We start from the raw sequence: 21854 nt of genomic DNA on the forward strand, positions 1-21854 counted from the left end.
AACCCCTTCATTTTTTTAATTTTTCTGCAGTAGGCCTATTTGGTGCACAGCCTGAATAGGTTCGACTTGTTTTTGAAGTTTAAGGCAGATAATTCTTGGCAGTAATGAGATTATAAAATATGTGTCTATTAGGCGCTCGGATTTTATTACTGAGCCCCCAATAGTAATAAAAGCTCCCTTCTCTTCATTTGTCTGAAAAGGTTTTGAAAACTTACACCTTGAATTTTCTAAAGACACTATTTAGCCTGATTTTAATTGCTTTAGTTTTATCTCCACCTTTCCTCATTTCTTTTCTTAAGTCTCTCAAGATTTTCTTTCTCTTGTTCAAATTTGCACACTTTTTGTAAGTGAAAAACTATCCTCACTATCTGAAGCTGATTCAGATACCTGATCTAGACAAGCAGCTTCTTCCTCGTCTGTGGCTTTCTCTCTTAATGTTTTTGAACCAGTTGTATCTGCTTCCTTACTGTCTGAATCAAAGGCTTCATAGTGGGCACCTTCGCCATTCGAAACACTAGCTTCGGGTAAACTTTCAGAGTCCTTTTCTTCCAGCTGAGGTGCCTCAGCTTCAATATCTTCTCTGGGAATATAGTCAGATTCTGATGAACTGTGGCTCATATCCACAGAGACTTTACACACTACTTATCAAACAATGTGTTAATTAACGTTATACATTCTGTAAGAACAATAACTATCTCATTTAGAATGTTGCTTATGTTACTTCACTGCTAACGATTCTGTTCTTCCGGAGACAATATATGTCGTGAAGAAGACGGTATGGGATACGTGGTTTCCGTTTGACTTTCCTCTATGGTACTCCGAGATGCGGCGTTTCCACCGTGTCCATATCTTGCAATTTATGAGTTGGAGGGAATCGAGACACAGACCATTCGACGCAAAAAATTTCGGCGAGTAGTACTGTGTTAAAGTGTGAAAATCACAAATTTGAGCAGATACGTGGTTTTTCCTTGAACCACCTAGTTTATACTTAAATGCCTCAATATTCGTATTAATGAACAGATCCATTTCAGGATTTTAACAGTATTCTCTGTATTTGACCTCTGACAATCAGCGAGAACACTACCATTAGAATAACTAGTGAAGTTCATCAACGGGTCTGATAATTCTGCTTCGATTCGATTAAGTTTACCTCTGCCTTTCTTTTCCATAATAATGGAATAAATATAAGACTATTCATCAACCTTTATATGCACTTGTTTCTTACGCACGCTAGTTCACATCTTACAATTTATATACGTTTTTAAAATGGCACAGCTAACACTTAAATCAAGAACTTTTTCAAAAACAGAAATCACTGTACAAAAATTATAGGATGCAAGAAACTCCATCACATCAAATTACCCACTACTACAACTTCCTACTACTTCCTTGTGTACATCCTCCCAGGAAGTTTTCATTTCTTTCAAATCTTTCTCTATGACACCTTTCTATCCCAACCACGGGACCTACTTTCTGTTTTACCCTAGACGGTTTGCCGAAAATCTTTGGCAATCTATCATCGTTAATCCGCAGAACCTAGCCAGCTCATCCTTTCTCTTATTATTGCCTTAGAAAGCAGGACTGGACCACACTTTTCATACAGCCTTCTTCTTGAAATACGATCAATCAGCCGGGTACCCAGAACAGTCCGTATGTAATTTTTCTGGTAAACATCTATTAAATCTTCATGGCTTTTTGGAGCGCCCATGCTTCAAAGCCTTATTTTACAACCATCATCACTTTGGCTTCCAATATTCTTATCTTGGTTTAAACACTTATCTTCCTATTTTTCCAAGCTTTCTTTAACTGTTAAAAAAAACACCTTGAGCCTTGGCTATTCTACTTTTAGCATTTTTTCTGCTCCCAAGGGGCTTTACTAATAATACTACCAAGGTAGGCGATGTCGTCCACCTGATCAGTGTTTTCGTTACCCAACGTAACCTTTTCATTTTCACTTATTCCTAGCCTCAGTGACTTATTTTCTTAACATATTCTTATCCAATTATCGATTTGAACATTATAGAATTATGAACATTAAAGAGCATCCATTTTTTTTCTAGGTTAAATTCAGTCAAGCAAGTCCACTCATTGACTGCTAGATTTTTAGAAAGTTTTAACTCTTCTATATTAACTGTCTGTTCTAAGGTAAACAAATTGTTTTATAGTGTCAAAATTACGTATCTAATTTTCATTGTTTTTGTAGCCCTCGTAAATTTTGGTTTGTATTTTTTAAACTGTATTTGACATTCATGCATATATGTTTCTGTTCACCTATTGTTAGGAACTGGTAATTTATTTCCTAAAATACGGCGGTGGGCCAAATAAGTTTGGGATCGGATGGTTTAAACTGCCAAATAAACAAGAAATATCTTTTAGAACAAGTGAATCTTTGATTTTTGGCACTTTGCTGGTAGGCCAAGCTGTTGCTCTTACACCGAACTACAACAAAGCAAAGGTGGCTGCCGTAAAAATATTCAACCTACTTGACAGAACTCCTAAAATAGATATTTCAACCAGAGCTGGTGAAAACTTGGTAAGATCTAGCTCCCTTTTTCTTTATCTTTAATACTATTTTTCCTTTCTTTTCTTACTTTTATAAAATATTAAAGACATGATCGACGGAAAAACAATTTTATTATTATTATCATTTAAATGCTAGATGCGGTTTTTTTTCACTTAAGTGGGATTGAAGTTTAGGGGAGTTTTAAATTACTTAAAAGTTGTTTTTTTTTATATGTTCTTAGGTGTGTACACCCAGGGATACAGCTTGGATTTTGAGTTGTGAAGGGATTTAAAGAATAATCCGACAAAATCGTCCGGTGTCCCGACAAATGCTCATACACGAGCTAAATTGTGCTAAAACAATAAGATTAATTCCAATGTGTTGGTTCCTTGAAACTTTCGAGTGATACCCGACCTCTTCTTCCCCTTAGTTGTGCTCTTGTTGAAAATTTTCCGAGGTTTACTGTGCTCTTCCTCCAATATATTTTGAGGTTTTCTTACTTCTAGAAAAGTCCGTAAAGAAAGTAGAAAAATCTTAAGTTTGAATAGAACCAAAATATTTTGTTATGGAAGTAAAACTAGAATTACTTTTATTTACAACTATTCATTCCGCTCGTTTTTAAATTTTTTGTTCGTCTCTAGATTCTTAAACCTTGCTAAGCGCGAATCCACACACCAATGTAAAGACTCGCGAGAGTATACATCTTGATTCAGATATAATCAAACAATTTCATGAAAAAAAAAGTAGGAAAAATAATCCTCTGAAATATTTTGTTTAAATAGAAAAAATTTCAAATTTCAAGCACCGCCGCAAAGAGTACTTCAGATTAATGGTTGCTTAGACAAAAGCAGGGTAATTATAACTGCTAAACAACTGGTTTTGCCTTAGGAAGAGAAACGATTACTGCGCAGATTTTAAATCAATATCTATCAGATGAGTAATGAATCTGAAAAATAATTTTTTTTTCAAGATTTTTTTTTTTCAATTTTTTTTTTTCAAAAATCAATTTTTCAAGAAAAATCTGATTTCTAGATAAGAAATAATCAGTACTTTGAACGTACAGTCGTGGCTTGTAAAATTGTAGACACTGTTTTGAAGCAACCTATTCCAATTAATTAGTGTGAAATGAAATTAGAATAATCGACTCGAATTAACTAAAAACCGCTGAATATACGTGATTTTAAAATCAGATTTAACAAAACAGATAGGACATAGAAAAAGATAAAAGCACCTGCACAGAGGGAAGCGTATGGCTTTCAAATATTTGAAATTATTCCTCTTTTTTGTCAATGTTTTGCGACGCCTACCCCCCCCCCCCCGTCACCTCCTCAAAGTGCATATCTCTGTTCGCTAAATATTCGGTTTGTGTTTGTTTAAATGAAAACCCATCATGAGAGAAAGATTGTAGTTTTAACGGTCTCTTTGTTTATTTTGTGTTTTGGATGTTTTCGTATAGATATGGTCAAATATTTATTTTCTATGTTATGCTATGCAAGTACATTTGATATTTAATTAAATTTCTCTGATAGTAAAAGGTTGAATAAGATGTTTGTTAAATCGCACCTCCTCTCATCAGGACTACCTTCTTTACTTTAAAAGACTGTTTTTGTGTACCACGTAGACTCACAAACAAATGAATTAAAATACACCGTCGTATGAAAATATCCATTTTAACAGTTTTTAAGTTTTAACAAAATAACTTATCTTGACCCAAAATCTGTCTAGTTATATCCCCTTTTTCCAGCTTATCTTTTTCATTCATATAGTTAATTCTCACAAATACAGGGCGTAAATTTGCATCTTCATAAAATAATGCACTAAAAACTTAGATATTTCTTATGTATATTCTTTATTATTTTGTTTTTGTTTCGTCGTTTTCTCAAAAGCCTCTCTAAATGCCCAGTGGTTAAATCTAATTTTAGAAAACCAAACATACTGTTTTTCATTTTTGTTTATTATGTCTGAATCGCTTGGGTCCAATTTCTCTTTTTTGCTTAATCATGAGTGTTCTATTGTGCATTTTCTCTTACAGGAAGAAATTGAAGGACACGTTGATTATGCCAATATAAAATTTTCCTACCCAACACGGCCTCAAGTCCAAGTTTTAAAAGATTTGAACTTGAATATCAATCAAGGGCAAAATGTTGCTTTAGTTGGTCACTCAGGCTGTGGAAAATCAACTTGCATGCAATTATTACTCAGATTTTATGATCCAACAGAAGGTGAAGTGGTAAGTTTGTTAACGTCATGTAGCGTTATTGCAGTAACTGCAGTTCAGGTCCAAATTTTAAAACATTTGAACTTGAATATCAATCAAGAGCAAACTCTTGCTTTAGTTGGTCACTCAGGCTGTGGAAAATCAACTTGCATGCATTTATTACTAAGATTTTAGGATCCAACAGAAGGTGAAGTGGTAAGTTCATTAGCGTCGTGTAGCGTTATTCCAGTTACTGCAGTTCAGGTCCAAATTTTAAAAGATTTGAACTTGAATATCCTTCAAGGGCAAACTTTTCCTTTAGTTGGTCACCCAGGCTATGGAAAATCAACATGCATGCAATTATTACTCAGTTTTTAAGATCCAACACAAGGTGAAGTGGTAAGTCTATTAACGTCATTTAGCGTTATTGCATTTATTGCAGTTCATGTCAAAGTTTCAAAAGATTTGAACTTGAATGTCAATCAAAGGCAAACTGTTGCTTTAGTTGGTCACCCGGGCTGTGGAAAATCAACATGCATGCAATTATTTCTTAGATTTTATGATGCAAAAGAAGGTGAATTGGTAAGTTTATTAACGTCATGCAGCGTTATTACAGTTTTCACTAAAATCGGGGCTTTGTTATCCGGACTGGTGCTCCTCAAAATATAAACGTGAAGTAGTAGCTTGCTATTTTTCGATCCCGAAGCCATCTAAAGTCGGAATAGATCTTTACTGATTCCAGCACGCTTGGACATCTGTTGCTATAATAAATGTTACGATAGTAACTCTCTACATATGTATTACGTAAGCCTTAGCAAACATAAATCAAATCATGAAATCAGATCAAACACGTACAAAAATTGATGCTTGAATTGCTCGATCTAGCTCTTGAAAAAATCAAAACATGAAATCAGATCAAACACGTACAAATTTTTGATTGAAATGCTCTATCTGGCTCTTGAAAAAATCAACGTGTTAAATCATATCAAACACGTACAAATTGTTGCTTGAATTACTCGATCTGGCTCTTGAAAAAATCAACGCATTAAATCAGGTCAAACACGTACAAATTTTTGTTTGAATTGCTCGATCTGGCTCTTGAAAAATTCAACGCATTAAATCAGATCAAACACGTACAAATTATTGCTTGAATTCCTCGATCCGGCTCTTGAAAAAATCAAAGTATTAAATTAGATCAAACACGTACAAATTGTTGCCTGAATTGCTCGATCTGGCTCTTGAAAAAATCAACGCATTAAATCAGATCAAACACGTACAAATTTTTGCTTGAATTGCTCGATCTGGCTTTTGAAAAATTCAACGCATTAAATCAGATCAAACACGTACAAATTGTTGCTTGAATTGCTCGATCTGGCTCTTGAAAAAATCAACGCATTAAATCAGATCAAACACGTACAAATTTTTGCTTGAATTGCTTGATCTGGCTTTTGAAAAATTCAACGCATTAAATCAGATCAAACATGTACAAATTTTCGCTTGAATTGCTCGATCTGACTCTTGAAAAATTCAACGCATTAAATCAGATCAAACACGTACAAATTGTTGCTTGAATTGCTCGATCTGGCTCTTGAAAAAATCAAAGCATTAAATCAGATCAAACACGTACAAATTGTTGCTTGAATTGCTCGATCTGGCTCTTGAAAAATTCAACGCATTAAATCAGATCAAACACGTACAAATTTTTGCTTGAATTGCTCGATCTGGCTCTTGAAAAATTCAACGCATTAAATCAGATCAAACACGTACAAATTTTTGCTTGAATTCCTCGATCCGGCTCTTGAAAAAATCAAAGTATTAAATTAGATCAAACACGTACAAATTGTTGCCTGAATTGCTCGATCTGGCTCTTGAAAAATCCAACGCATTAAATCAGATCAAACACGTACAAATTGTTGCTTGAATTGCTCGATCTGGCTCATGAAAAAATCAAAGCATTAAATCAGATCAAACACGTACAAATTGTTGCTTGAATTGCTCGATCTGGCTCTTGAAAAATTCAACGCATTAAATCAGATCAAACACGTACAAATTTTTGCTTGAATTGCTCGATCTGGCTCTTGAAAAATTCAACGCATTAAATCAGATCAAACAGGTACAAATTTTTGCTTGAATTGCTCGATCTGGCTCTTGAAAAAATCAAAGCATTAAATCAGATAAAACACGTACAAATTTTTTCTTGAATTGCCCGATCTGGCTCTTGAAAAACAAAGCATGAAATCAGATCAAACAGGTACAAATTTTTGCTTGAATTGCTCGATCTGGCTCTTGAAAAAATCAGATCAAACACCTAAAAATTGTTGCTTTAATTGGTCGATCTGGCTCTTGAAAATCAACTTGCTGGCAATTATTACTAATATTTCAGGACGCAATGGAAGGTGATGTGGTAAGTTCATTAGCGTCGTTCGCGCTATTGATTGACACTGTAACCGATAGCACATACAGTTTGTTGCATTTCAAGAATCTCTGCTTAAATATCGTGGCATTATAATGAAATCTAATTCTTTAAATTGGTTTATTGGAAGGTTAAACAGCCATATACGCCTTAAAAATAAAAAAACACCTAAAATTTAATATTTACTTAAAAAAGACTTTAGTTTCGTGTACTCTAAGTTTAAAAATAAGGAATATGTGTGAAAAATAAGAAGAAATCGAGCGAAAAACTATATCACGAGTGGCTAAAACAGATCACTTAATACAGGTTATTTCGGTCAAAGCGTAAATTGATTATGCCTTATTTTGATGGCGCAGGAATTTGATGCCCTTTTTGACCAATAGAATAACTATGGTCTGGGAGCGCTAAGTTGAACTTTAAGTTATACTAATACTTATTGCACGTTCGTTTGTGCTTTATGTGATACAAGTCAAGTAAAAAAAAGTGATACTTTTGGAATAGACAATTGACTTTTAAAACTTTTTAATAACACTATTTTTGGTAAATCAGTTGAGCATGAGAGCAAAAGAATAAGATGTAGCCTTGTGATGGGTTTAAGTGAATTATATTTCTTAAGTGAATGATCTTTGGCTTAAGTGAATGATCTTTCACAAAATATCTGAAAACATATCCTTAATTTGTATGAAAAAATGTATTTTCCTTAGAAAATGTTACAGCTAGAGCTGGAATTCTTTTAATTTCAAAAAAATTATGATTTTTGTTTTCTGGGACCACTTAGTAAAATTTTATTCCTCTTCAAATGGAGAAAGACTCATTAGATTGTCTTACATGGATTCGTAGATTAAAATGGCTACATGGAGATTCATCGTTTGTAAAAATACAGACACAAAATTTAGTCTAGGACTTAACTTTCACTAAACTCCACCCTATTATGAATTTTTCAACTGGGATCCTAAAGCATATCCCCATTTATTGAGTGGTCAAAGGAAAAATCAGCTCGAAGAGCTTTAAAGTGAATTACTTACAGACTTTTTCTTTTGCAGAACTGCTGACAGGAGAATCAAAATGTTATTGCATTGTGATCTCAAGTGGAGGGATTAAACACGCAGCAAAGGGGGTTGATAATAAAAATGTTTTTTTATTAACGTTTTCCAATTTTTATTTAGAAGTAAACTTTGTAAGACTGCCTCCATCTGTTTATCATACGTAGAAAAGGCTATAGTAAAACCCAGTAAGTTACATTACGACAATTTGAAAGTTCTCTTTGGCTCTCAATGAGAGAGCTCGTTAAGGGTACAAAGTGGCTATCAGATGTGGATGGAAAGACATTTTTGCGCGATCTCCTGTTGTGAATTTCAAGCTTGTATTTAAAAATCATAAAAATATAGTTGATAAAAAATATTATGTTATCTATTTATGAAATATTGCCCTTTATAATACTTAAAAAGACTTTTGAAAACTGAAGGACGTTAAAAGAGTTTTAAATGAATGGTTAATATAATTTACCGAAAATTGTGGGATCATTAATGTATTTATTTCTGCTATAATACTACAAAGAATGTTTAACTTCTCAAATTGCAGCATTCAGGGGGAAAAGGGGGTGGGGGTACCCATTTGGACCCCTCCCTCTACAAAAAAAATGTCAGACTCGTACAAAAGTATGCATGGATGACACAAGCAGTTCTATTTTGTTGCTTTATGGCGCATACAGATGGTAGAGCTTAAAAAGCGCGTAGATATAAGCTATAGCTTTTAAATCAGCCTTTGAATAGCTTTCTACGATGGTGTGGTAGCCTGCTAGTCCTGCTAATGTTACAGTAAACTGCTGATGAACAGATGATTTATGAAAATTACTAGGGAGGTTGAGACGGATACATGTGGAAAAGACAATTATAAATAACCAGTGAAGGGTTATGGACCACAAGTATCACAATAGTACCCCTTTTATACTTCCAAGATTTTCCTCTTGAAAAATGGCTCCAAAGTGGCGTCTTTAATGCCGTTTGGCACTTACAGATGATAGAATACATAAAAGGCACGTAGATACGTGTAATAGCATTTAAACGCTATTTAGCATCTCTAAACGATGTTTTAGTAGCCCAATCGCGCCAGTATATCAAATTCAGGCATGGCACTAAAAAATCTATTTTCAGTGCTTTTTGGAACTTGTAGATGATGGAATTTACCGAAAGCAAGTAAATATGAACCATGTCTTTTGAATGATCTATTAAACATCACTCTAAAATATTCCTATATTTGGCTAGTCCCACCACTTGGGAAATGGCACCAGAAATTAGCAAGTTGCTGCCCTAACTACGCCCTCTTTGTAAAGCTAATAGTTTCCTCTAATTACCACCCAATTTTTTGTTTGAATTTTTCCACTGGTGTGGAAATCATGCATAATCACGTTATTAATATCACCAGACTTATTTGTCACCGAAAGTCACTCTAACCCAAAGGCCATTCAAAGACGTCAAGAATTTTACAGAATGCTTCGGTGTCGCACATGTGGCGTGGAAAAAAGTACAAATGCTCGCATAAGACAAGCAATAAGATACGATAAAAGTGCCGTGCAACAATACAGCACTGAATATGAGACAAAAAAGGAAATTGAAATCTTCTTCTTTTTTTATTATATAATGTTGGTACCGGCTGAGTAATTGTTTACAAACCTGATATAACAGTGGTTTCCCAATCATGTCAATTGCCATATATTTGTCACAATTCTGTAAGCAGCATATATGCATTTGGTTATACTTCATAGGATGATAATAGACATCTATTTTTACCCTCCGTATAAACATTAAAATTCACAGAGGATTAAATAAAAGAAGAAGGGAATACATGAAAAAATATGATAGAAGAAGTAATTCCACTTCTGAACACAAACAGTATTAAAATATACGAATACGATTTCAGAAGTGATACCAAACTAAACGAAAGAAAAATTGAGCCAAAAAACCTAAACTGCTTTACTTTCATCATATAAAAAGTGTCCTTAGTCGGTTAGCTTTTAATCTCCCAAAACTTTTATATTATTTCGCGATTTCAGTATAGCGCTAGTCTTCTATAATCCTACAAACAAAGAGAAATATCATTAGTTTGTTTATTTGTGCTAGTTTCATCTCTATGCTATAAAATTTGCTTTTTATTACCCTTTTCAACTTCCCTTTCTACTCCCTCTAGGAAAACGTTGGTTTTAAAAATTAGTTTTAAACAGAAACGCGTATAACGGTTTCTAATTTCAGGGGCTTGGAAAATCAAAGGAAACAGGCAGTAAATTTTCTTTTTTCTAGTACCTCCCACTTCCCAAGGACGCAAAAATGCAAAGTCATATGATAAAAAATTTATTTCAGTTAAAAGTTATCTGTTGTTGCTCTAACCCAGAAAAAAAGTGGCAAGGTTCGGCCCGCCCTTGGAACCCAACAAAAAAAAATTTCAGAACTGAAACCCAATTTATTTGATTTCTTAGATACTGGAATCAGCAAGATGCTATCTCAAATTTAGATGCCTTTGGGCTCTCAAATTAGTGAACAACTACCCTGATTTTAGGCCCCACAGGGCATCAGACCGGGTACTGAAAACAGGTCAAGGATAAGTAATATCGTTAAAAATAATATCAAAAGGTAAGTATCGCAGAGCCACTGTTATCTTACCTTTTTAATAGTAACTGAAAATTGAAAATATTTATTTGAAATAGAAAGACATACCTTTAATACTGCGACTTAGGTGACTGAAAATCTTGAACACTTTGTAGTAATGTGCGTTCAATGCTCGCTGCTGCGTCTTATAACCACAAAAATGTCTGTCATTCATCATTAGTAAACAATTAACGAACTTTTTCGGGTAAAGGGCATTAAAAAAGCACCAAACAAGTTTAAGTCAGAAAAATCAATTTATTATCAAACAATAATAGACTTTAAAGTACAAACGATTGAAGGAAAAAATCCCCACTAAATTGTTGTGCTCATTTTGCATTCCCTCCAACCAATACTTTTCCAGAAAGTTTCAACGAGATAAAAACTTTCTTGGCAGAGAGCACCGTCAGGTCTCCGGTGCAAAACGCCCTGTGATTGTAACAAACATGGGGTGATCAGATGAAACAAGTATTATATAGGATTCTTGTTGTTGTTTTTTTCAGAGAATTGACGGAAAAAGGATCGATGCGATTAATTTGCAAACTTTAAGGTCATTTATTGGTATTGTTAGTCAAGAGCCAATATTATTTAACAGAACTGTGGCAGATAATATAGCATATGGAGACTGCAGCAGGAGTGTGTCAATGGCCGAAATAATAGAATCTGCAAGGAAGGCCAACATTCACAATTTCATTGCTTCCCTTCCTATGGTAAGTCTTTTGAAACTGGATGTATGTTTCCATATTTTTGAAAACATGCGCACAAGAACTTGAAAGAGCAATTCTGACTAGTCGAAAATAATTTTTTCTATTATTATTATTATTATAATAAAGAAGTGATTGATTGCATTGAGCTTATGAGGGGTAAATCATTATTATGACTTGAAAAGGATGTACAGTATTAAAGAAAATGAATGTTCAATTACCCGAAAGCCAATATGCCAAAATGACGAAGTGTTAAACTAAAAACTTATCAAAAATTAGTACGGAAAAAAAACATTTGACCTACATAAATAGAATGGTCCAACCATATATTTAGAACATTAGCCAAAAGTAACATTTTATGTGGGTGAAGGGTGCTAGTGGCTAGAAGGGGAGCATTTATCCTCTGAATTTGGCATAATACCTTTTTTATTAAGAAATAAGAATACCCCCCCCTCTCCATTTAGATTAAAAAAAATGAGGCTTTGGGAATTTTAAATGTACAACCAAAAAAAAAAAATGATATTCCTCTTGCAGTAGATTTTTAAATTACCTTTCGTGTTTCGTCATTCAAAAAGACTCCCTCCCCCCCAGCGTTTTCCTGAATTGGAGTAATCAAATATATTATTTTATATTTATTTAGCAGATAGCCAATACTCAGGCAAGATACCCACGTAGGTAATAACGCTCATTCTGCATACGAATAATCTACATAAGTCACTAGGGCTTCTAAAAGCGAGTCGGCTGATCTTTGGAGTTTAATAATATAAGTCTTCTGGTTTTAAAATAATTAGCTGAATAATGTGGTTTCATTTTTGCAAACCAAATGAAAAATTACGTAGTCTTTGAGCATGGGTCAAAAATAAAATAATTTATCATTTATCAAGAAAAAAAAAGATGAAAAAAGGATAGAAAAAAACCTCGGCTTTTATGAATGGATGGTTCCTATCTTGACAAAAATCCGTCCCTTTACCAAATCTCTATCCTCTAAACCATTCGAATCTTTCATCCTGATAGATCGTGACTTCCTATTTCCAAAATGATCTGGCCATGTCACAACAGGCCCATCTCCTCTTGTTCCCGAGACCCGGATCCAATATTTAACTACCGGAAAAACTCTGTAGGATTATTCACGCTAGAAGCTCTCTTAATTTATTCATTAGCCTCCATCTACCTCTCTCTTCTTAATTGTTTTAACCCTATTATAATCTGACCTTAATTTTGTATGTTCAACTAGCCTGTGCAAATTCAATTCCTCGTCTAATGGATCTGTTTCATTGAGTAGCCCGAAAACTTAATTATCTCTTCCATAATTCTATAAATGCTCTCATAAATTTTATGTATAATCATCAAAACAGCTCGATCCATTCTGCAAGGTTCTGGAAAATTTTAAATCGAATGGCAATCATTCTAAAAGTCATCACTTTCTAGTTCCTTTTTAATCAATTCTTCTTTCTCCTTAGCTATTCAAACTTGTTTATGGATCCTTTCCTGACACGTAGACCAAGGCCGTATCCAGGGGGGGATAGCAAATTTTAACACTCTTTCCACACCCCGAAATGTTTTTTCGACTCGTGAAAACGTAACAGAAATCAATATAACCAAATTCCTTACGTGTTTTTTAGTTTTTTGTATACCCTAACCCCGCCCAGAAAAAAAAAACTTTTGTAGTCTCCCTCTCCACCCTGATAAAAAAATCCTGGTTACCGCCCTGGCGTAGATCGTTCGTTGCCCTTTCAAGCCTCCAAATACTTGCTATCAGCTGAAGATCATTGGCAAGTTGTCAGGTTCGACCATCTCTGGGAACCTGAGGTCACCTACCTAAGGCCAAAGGGATAGACTGCATAAAATATAAGCAACAGAATTCGGTTCAAACCCATTATTACATCTAAAATCACTCATACCAAGTCTTCTCCTAAATTCCTATTGATAATTATTAATCCCTACTCTTTGAAAAATGTATTAAATTCCTTCCCAATCTATTTATTTTAAGAGACCTGTCCCGAATTTCCGAAGCTATATGTGTCTTGAACGGTCTTGGAAAGTACAAATAAAATCAAACTGAATATTTGATTTATAATGGCATTAATTGTTGAAAGATCATCAGTTCAAGATTTTATTTCACTGAAATTTTTATTTTCATCTTCAAGGCTGTAGCAACTGGAAAAGAAAATCTTTGTAATATAATTCATTTCCAGTGAAACACCAATGACGCAGTATCTTTTAAACTTATACAGAAGGGAAGGGGTAGTTTCGAAACTCTTGTTTGTAGTGGCACTATATTTATCGTGAACAGTCTTGGGAATAACTAGTAAAATTTAACTAAATATGTTTACTTTCAATGTTGTAATAAGTTCCAAAGAAATATTTTTCTTTTAATTCGTTTTCAATAAAGCACATAGGTTTTAGACTTTTACAGTGACAGAAGGAGGCAATACCAAAACTCTTGTTTGTAGTGATTTTTGTTCGTTTCAAGCTGGATTCAGTTTAATCTTGGCTCGTTTTAAAATTTATTTGTTCATTTATATTAGTACCCATTGTATGTTTTTTGCTATGATTGTTCATTTAATTTCTGTTCGTTTTGGATTTCGTTTATTCTTAATCAGTGATTTTGTTCGTTTTGAGTTTGGATTTTAATAGTTATTTGTATTTACTGATCTTAAGTTTAATATGGCTTTTACTTTTCTTTGAAAAACTTCTTTTTCCGGAAAGTCTTCTTTTAAATAATTTTTTAATCATTTTTGAGTGCTAAAAGTTTTAAGTTTTTAAAAAATTCCTTATTTCAAAATGAATTTTTTTTTCAACATCATACTTTCATCAATGTAACAAAGCATCAAAGTAAAGAAAGCATCGAAGTAAACAAGGTATCATAGTAAACAAAATGTCAAAGTAACAATAAGGAACTCACATAACTTAAAGCCCTTGCACCATAAGTGGAAGTACGTAAATAGCTATATCCGAGTACAAAGTAACAATAAGCAAATTACAATACTCAGAGCCATTTCTCCTGAGCGGGGGGGGGGGGGAGGGTCGACCCCAGAAGCATAGTTATTTGGTCTTAGAATTATTTTGAACATAATGCCTATCTAAGTTTTTAGACCGGATGCCCTTTGGGAAAGTGGGGCGTCGGCTAGTTGCCCATTGATCACTTTTGACTCTTGAAAAAGAACAGGAAGTTTCAATTTCCGATAGAGTGAACCCTTTCCGAAGTTAAGACGACCACCCCTTCCATGAAAGCTTTATGTTCTAATAATGGGCTCTTACATAAGTTACAATCCTTGCCCTGGGGGGCTGTGGAGGACTTCACAGCCCCTAAGTTAGAGTAATTGGAATTTTGGACTTTTTTGAAGAAAATGGCTATTTAAAAATTTTGATAAGATGCATTTGGGGAATCAGGCATAAGGGGGCTGGCGGCTTGTTACTTTTGGATAACTTTTGATTCTTAAAAAGAGTACAATAAATTTCGATTTCCGATCGAATGAACTTCCTCCAAAGTGCATATGACCATGCCTTCGATAATAGCTTTATATGTTGATGATAGGCTGCTAGGATAACTTACTGCCTTTTCCCCCGGGCCCGGGGGGATCAGACCTGGAACCATAGATATTTGGCATTTCGACGATTTTGAACAAAATGGCTAACTCAAAATTTTGATCAGAAGAATTTATAAAAAAGGGTGTGGGGAAGGTTTGATTACTGCCTTATTACCATTGACTTTTAAAAATGTAGTTAGAAATCTCGATTTATCTTGAATGAGCCTATTCCAAAGTCTATACGATTACCCTTTCGATAAAAACCTAATATATGAATAGATGAACATCAGACAATTTGTATAACTTACAGCCCTTGCCCTGGAGGCAGTGAGATGTTTTGTCGACCCCGAGGCATAAGATATTTTAATTGCTACACCTTTGGACTATTCTGGACATAATAGCAATCTCAAATTTTGATCGGATGCATTTGGGGAAAAGAGGATTTGTGTGTGTGTGGGGGGGGGGGTTGATGCCCTAACATCACTTTTGACTCTTAAAAAAGTAATTAGCACTTTCAATTTTCAATCAAATGACCAGGCTCTGAAGTTTCTACGAACGGCCCTTACATAAAATCTTATATACCTCCGGGGCATAACTTACAATACTTGCCCTTGGGTCCTTGGGGGTTGTGTCAACCCCATGGTTTTTTTTTAAAACCATTTTGAACAAAATGGCTATCTCAAAATTTTGATCGGATACATTTGGGAAAAAAGGGCCTTGGGAAGGGGGGGTAGTTGCCCTCTGATCACTTTTGACTCTTAAAAGGGGTACTAAAAATTCCGACGAATGAACCCCTTCCAGAGTTTATACGACCATCCCTTCCATAAAAACCTTATATGCTCCCGGGGCATAATTTGCATCACTCACCCCCGGGTCCTTGGAGTCTATATCATCCCTGGAGATTTTGTTAAATGATCTTTGGTCTATTCTGAACAAAATAGCTATATACAAACTTTGATCAGATGTATTTGGGGAAGAGAAGGATGGAGGGGGGACTAGTTGCCATCACATCACTTTTGACACCTAAAAAGGGAATTAGAACTTTCAATTTCTAATCGTTTGAGTCCCCCTCGAAGTTTATACGACAACCTCTTCTATAAGAGCCTTATATACACCTGGATAATAAGTTATAACCCTTTATTCGGCATTTGGGGGGGGTATGTTAATCCTGAAGTTTTGTTATTTGATCGTTAGACCATTTCAAACAAACTGAATATCTCAAAATTTTGATTAGATGTATTTAGGGAATAAAGGGTTTGGGAGTGTAGATGCCCTCTGATCGCTTTTTACTCTTAAAAAGGTAACTAGAAAATTCAATTTTCAGTGAAATTAGCCACCTGTTAAGTTTATACTAACATCCCTTCCATAAAAACCTTATATGACCTTGGGGCACAATTTACAACACTTGCCCTTAGGCTGGGGGGGGGGGCTTTGTTATCCCTTGAGTTTTTGTTGTATGATTTTTGGTCTATTTTAACAAAACGTCTATATACAAAATTCGATGGGACGAACTTTGGGAAAAGAAGGTTGGTGGTGGGGGGACCGGCTGCCATCGGATCACTTTTGCACTGAAATAGGGAATTAGAACTTTCAATTTCTAATCATTTGAGTCTCCCCTGAAGTTTATACGACCACCTCTTCCATAAGGATTTTGTATGCCCCTGGGGTATAAGTTACAACCTTCCCTACGGGGTCTGGGGGTATGTTGACTTCGAAGTTTTGTTCCTTGATCGTTGAACACTGGGAACGCTGGGATTGTGGGATTGTCAATTTTCAATCAAATGAGCCCCCTCTGAAGTTTGTACGAGTACCCCTTCCATGAGAACCATACATGACCCCAGGGAATAACTTAAAGTGCCTGACCCTAACCCTGGGGGGCGGGGCTGTGTCGACTCTGGAGTTTTGTTATCTTATCTTTGAACTATTTTTAACAAAATGGCTATCTCAAAATATTTACGTGATGCTTTTGGGAAAAAGAGGCGTGGAAGGGGGACTAGCTGCCCTTCAGTCACTTTTGAATCTTAAAAAAGGTACTAGAACTTTCAATTTTCAATCAAATGAACACCCAAATTTTTTGTGACCCCCCTTCCATATGAAGGGCCTCTGGGGGAGAATAATAATAAAACATTCCAGACTTGCATAGTTCAGCTTGCATAGCTGTGTTGGCCTCTGGCTACTTAGTGCTGCGGTGAGTTGTTAGTAGTAGTATTAGTAGCAGTGATATTTCTACTAGCAAAAACAAATAACAAAATTATATGTTTTCTATATAGAAGCTTGAAACCCCAATAACAGGGTTCTCTGATATGCTGAATCTGATGATGTGGTTTTCATTAAGCAAAAAAAATTTGATTGATTAAAACTTGCTTTTTAAATACTCAATTTATTTTTAAAACTTTTTGAATCCCAAGATTTGAAAAGCTCGACCCTTCGAAAAAGACTAATCTAATACTTACGTATATATCCTAACTATATTTCTTAAGGTATTAGTGCATTGAATACTTTCAGAAAATATGTTTAAGTTTCTTATTATTTTATTTCTAGGGGTATGACACACCACTTGGGGATCGGGGGACTCAGCTCAGTGGAGGACAAAAACAGCGCATAGCGATTGCCCGTGCTCTCATCCGGAATCCCAAAATTCTTCTTTTAGATGAGGCAACATCTGCTCTAGACACTGAAAGTGAGAAAATAGTACAATCCGCTTTAGATCAAGCGAGAGAGGGCCGAACCTGTATAACCATTGCTCACAGACTTTCTACAATTCAAGGAGCTGATTGCATTTATGTATTTGAAGATGGCATCATTAAAGAGAAAGGGAAACATGATGACTTATTAGCCAAAGAGGGAATATACTATGATTTGTATACAACTCAAAGTGGTCAACTACCAACATTGTAGTGCCGCTAGTTTGTATAATGATTTTGTAGGATCTAGTAACTGAAATAAAATATTGGTCCTGGCATTGAAGACTAGGTAGCATTAGCGTTGAACATCTATGTACCATCTTTTTAATGAAAGGTCAAGTATTGTGAATAGTAGAAGAAAACGAAAATCTTATAAATTTTGCAATATTCTCCTATAGAGGCTATCGTCCTGATATCTAGGATCAGCTGTGCAACCAGGTATCGAAACCATGTATTGGAATTTAGTATCGATTTCACATGAATTTTGTTCCAGAATTGATTTACTTCCCAAAAGCTGGATAAAAGTATCGAACCATTTAAAACCCTTGTTTTAACGAGGTGAAGGACTCATTTTTTATAGAAAGTCCACTCTCAACTTAATATTTTCAACTGAAATTAAGCCAAAATGTCCAGAGTCAAGTTGGTAAATCGTAAACCACCCTTTAAAAATTATTAAGGGTCAAATCTTATAAGATATTTGTAAAAAAAGAAAGAAAACTAGAATGCATGTTATATCAATAGTTCGAAAATTCTGTGCAGGGGCATATTCTTCCCATGGTTTTTTTTCTAAATAAGATGCATTTTTTTTTAAATCGCTAAGTTCAATTTTTATAGATTGGTATCTTCAAAAAACTAAATCAAATGGAATATCATGTTCAATATTTTGAATAGAGCAGCAAAGGTGCTTTGTGAGCTTCTTGATTGGTAAACACCCATCACCGCCTTTGCCAGCGCGATCTTGAATCTAGTAATTGAAGTAAATTGTAACAAGGAAGGGGACACCACTTCCTAAAATTTGTGTTAATAACAATTTTCCAGACAAATTTGGCCTAAAGTTTCATTTATATTTACAAGCCAAAATTTTGACAAAAATAGACTACCCAATCTTAATTTAACAAACATAAAGACATCTGCGCAGAGCATATTTAACTCTGGAAAGTTTAACTCTGGAACGTTAAAAGCATTTAAAAACTGATTTTCGGCTTTTACCGAAAGGAATGTAGACTCTTCAGCACAATCGTGATATCTCCCTCCCCTCTCACGTGTATGCATTGGTAATGATTTGAATAGAATATTCTTACTCAGATCCTTCCTATTCTTTACAACTGCCTTAGAACAGAATATATTTTATTTGCTAAAATATCATAAAGCTGGACAAGGAACTTAACTGTTTAACTGTTTTCTTTATTTGACTTTAAAAAAAAAACAAAAAAAAAAAAAAAAACAGTATAATGCCCCAACAGAGAGCAGAGCTTGTAACGCTGGGACAGTACAAAGACAGAAAAAAACATCAACATCTCGTCATGCTAATAATTCCAGAAATTAACACGGCAAAAACAAACAAATTAGAAAAAAACACAAAAGAGAAGTACAAGGATAACTAATCTTAAGTAAACTTAAGAACATGATGTTCGACACACCCTAAACAGGTTTCAATAATTACATAGTACCTAGTTTAAGACAAAATTAATGGTTATCTTATATTCCGCCGTAAAACCTCTCTCACAAACAAAACTGAAGATATTACCTTACATCGTGTAAACGTTACGCAGCTAATGTTGTTCGTAACGTACGCATTGCAAAACAGAATGGAGGTCAAAACTGAATTTAACGCTAAGTAAGTACGTCAGTATGCTACGTTATGTGCGCTGCGTAGTACATTATGCAAATACAATTTGAATTTCTGGATGAATAATTAACAAATTATGAACATAAATTAGTAAACTTTTCCTTGAAAGCCTTTCACGCTTTATCAGAGCTTGAATCTTCATCTTAATTCAACACTGATATTTCTTAATAGCTTGTTAGGATGTTTGATTTCATTTCAAACCGTTATTATATTATTTACATGGAATTTTAATTGGTATTAACCTAGTGTTCAAGGACTTGTTTAAGTTTGGAAGTTTATACTTAACGGCTTCTTATAAAAAACTGCCCACGTAGTGTGAAATTCACTCAAGTAAGAGAGACCATGACAAGGTAAAGTTCAAGAGCATAAAAATTGATAAAAAGTTCATCAATTAAATGATTCAAGGATTCTGATACCAACGAACTATGGTAAAAAATTTCGCACTATATTCAAGTTGCCTCATATTTTCTTCAAATTTTAAATAAATTATGAATTTTGCACCACCTTACAATGAAATTATGCAACATCCGAAGAAAAATACGATACATGGTTCAAATATGTCAAATATTTTTCTTTCAATAAGGAAGACTTAGTTTTGGAATATGAAAATGGATATCGTCACCCTGATCTAAACCATATTTGAACATAGTTCAAATATGTCAAATATATTTCTTTCAATAAGGAAGACTTAGTTTTGGAATATGAAAATGGATATCGTCACCCTGATCTAAACCATACTTGAACAAGGTTCAAATATGTCAAATATTTTTCTTTCAATAAGGAAGACTTAGTTTTGGAATATGAAAATGGATATCGTCACCCTGATCTAAACCATATTTGAACATAGTTCAAATATGTCAAATATATTTCTTTCAATAAGGAAGACTTAGTTTTGGAATATGAAAATGGATATCGTCACCCTGATCTAAACCATACTTGAACAAGGTTCAAATATGTCAAATATTTTTCTTCCAATAAGGAAGACTTAGTTTTGGAATATGAAAATGGATATCGTCACCCTGATCTAAACCATATTTGAACATAGTTCAAATATGTCAAATATATTTCTTTCAATAAGGAAGACTTAGTTTTGGAATATGAAAATGGATATCGTCACCCTGATCTAAACCATACTTGAACAAGGTTCAAATATGTCAAATATTTTTCTTTCAATAAGGAAGACTTAGTTTTGGAATATGAAAATGGATATCGTCACCCTGATCTAAACCATATTTGAACATAGTTCAAATATGTCAAATATTTTTCTTTCAATAAGGAAGACTTAGTTTTGGAATATGAAAATGGATATCGTCACCCTGATCTAAACCATACTTGAACAAGGTTCAAATATGTCAAATATTTTTCTTTCAATAAGGAAGACTTAGTTTTGGAATATGAAAATGGATATCGTCACCCTGATCTAAACCATATTTGAACATAGTTCAAATATGTCAAATATATTTCTTTCAATAAGGAAGACTTAGTTTTGGAATATGAAAATGGATATCGTCACCCTGATCTAAACCATACTTGAACAAGGTTCAAATATGTCAAATATTTTTCTTCCAATAAGGAAGACTTAGTTTTGGAATATGAAAATGGATATCTTCGCCCTGATCTAAACCATATTTCAACATGGTTCAAATATGTCAAATATTTTTCTTTCAATAAGGAAGACTTAGTTTTGGAATATGAAAATGGATATCGTCACCCTGATCTAAACCATATTTAAACATGGTTCAAATATGTCAAATATTTTTCTTTCGATAAGGAAGACTTAGTTTTGGAATATGAAAATGGATATCGTCACCCTGATCTAAACCATACTTGAACAAGGTTCAAATATGTCAAATATTTTTCTTCCAATAAGGAAGACTTAGTTTTGGAATATGAAAATGGATATCTTCGCCCTGATCTAAACCATATTTCAACATGGTTCAAATATGTCAAATATTTTTCTTTCAATAAGGAAGACTTAGTTTTGGAATATGAAAATGGATATCTTCAACCTGATCTAAACCATATTTGAACATGGTTCAAATATGTCAAAGATTTTTCTTTCAATAAGGAAGACTTAGTTTTGGAATATGAAAATGGATATCGTCACCCTGATCTAAACCATATTTGAACATGGTTCAAATATGTCAAATATTTTTCTTTCGATAAGGAAGACTTAGTTTTGGAATATGAAAATGGATATCGTCACCCTGATCTAAACCATATTTGAACATGGTTCAAATATGTCAAATATTTTTTTTTCAATAAGGAAGACTTAGTTTTGGAATATGAAAAAGGATATCGTCAACCTGATCTAAACCATATCTGGACATGGTTCA

At 34.2% G+C, this 21854-nt stretch overlaps 1 protein-coding gene across 5 annotated transcripts in view; it reads left to right on the forward strand.

The window, feature by feature from the left end:
• LOC136036715 (ATP-dependent translocase ABCB1-like) overlaps positions 1–17945 on the forward strand; it is a 207981-nt gene extending 190036 nt beyond the window's left edge. For all 5 annotated transcript variants that reach the window (XM_065719053.1, XM_065719051.1, XM_065719054.1 and 2 more), the window contains 4 exons: positions 2377–2533; positions 4536–4733; positions 11255–11461; positions 17527–17945. In XM_065719053.1, coding sequence (XP_065575125.1) covers positions 2377–2533; positions 4536–4733; positions 11255–11461; positions 17527–17883 — 919 coding nt within the window. In that variant the 3' untranslated portion in view covers positions 17884–17945. The remainder of the gene's footprint in view (positions 1–2376; positions 2534–4535; positions 4734–11254; positions 11462–17526) is intronic.
• Positions 17946–21854: the final 3909 nt, after the last annotated feature.

The sequence above is a fragment of the Artemia franciscana genome, chromosome 15, assembly GCF_032884065.1.
Source record: "Artemia franciscana chromosome 15, ASM3288406v1, whole genome shotgun sequence".
NCBI classification, from domain to species: domain Eukaryota; kingdom Metazoa; phylum Arthropoda; class Branchiopoda; order Anostraca; family Artemiidae; genus Artemia; species Artemia franciscana.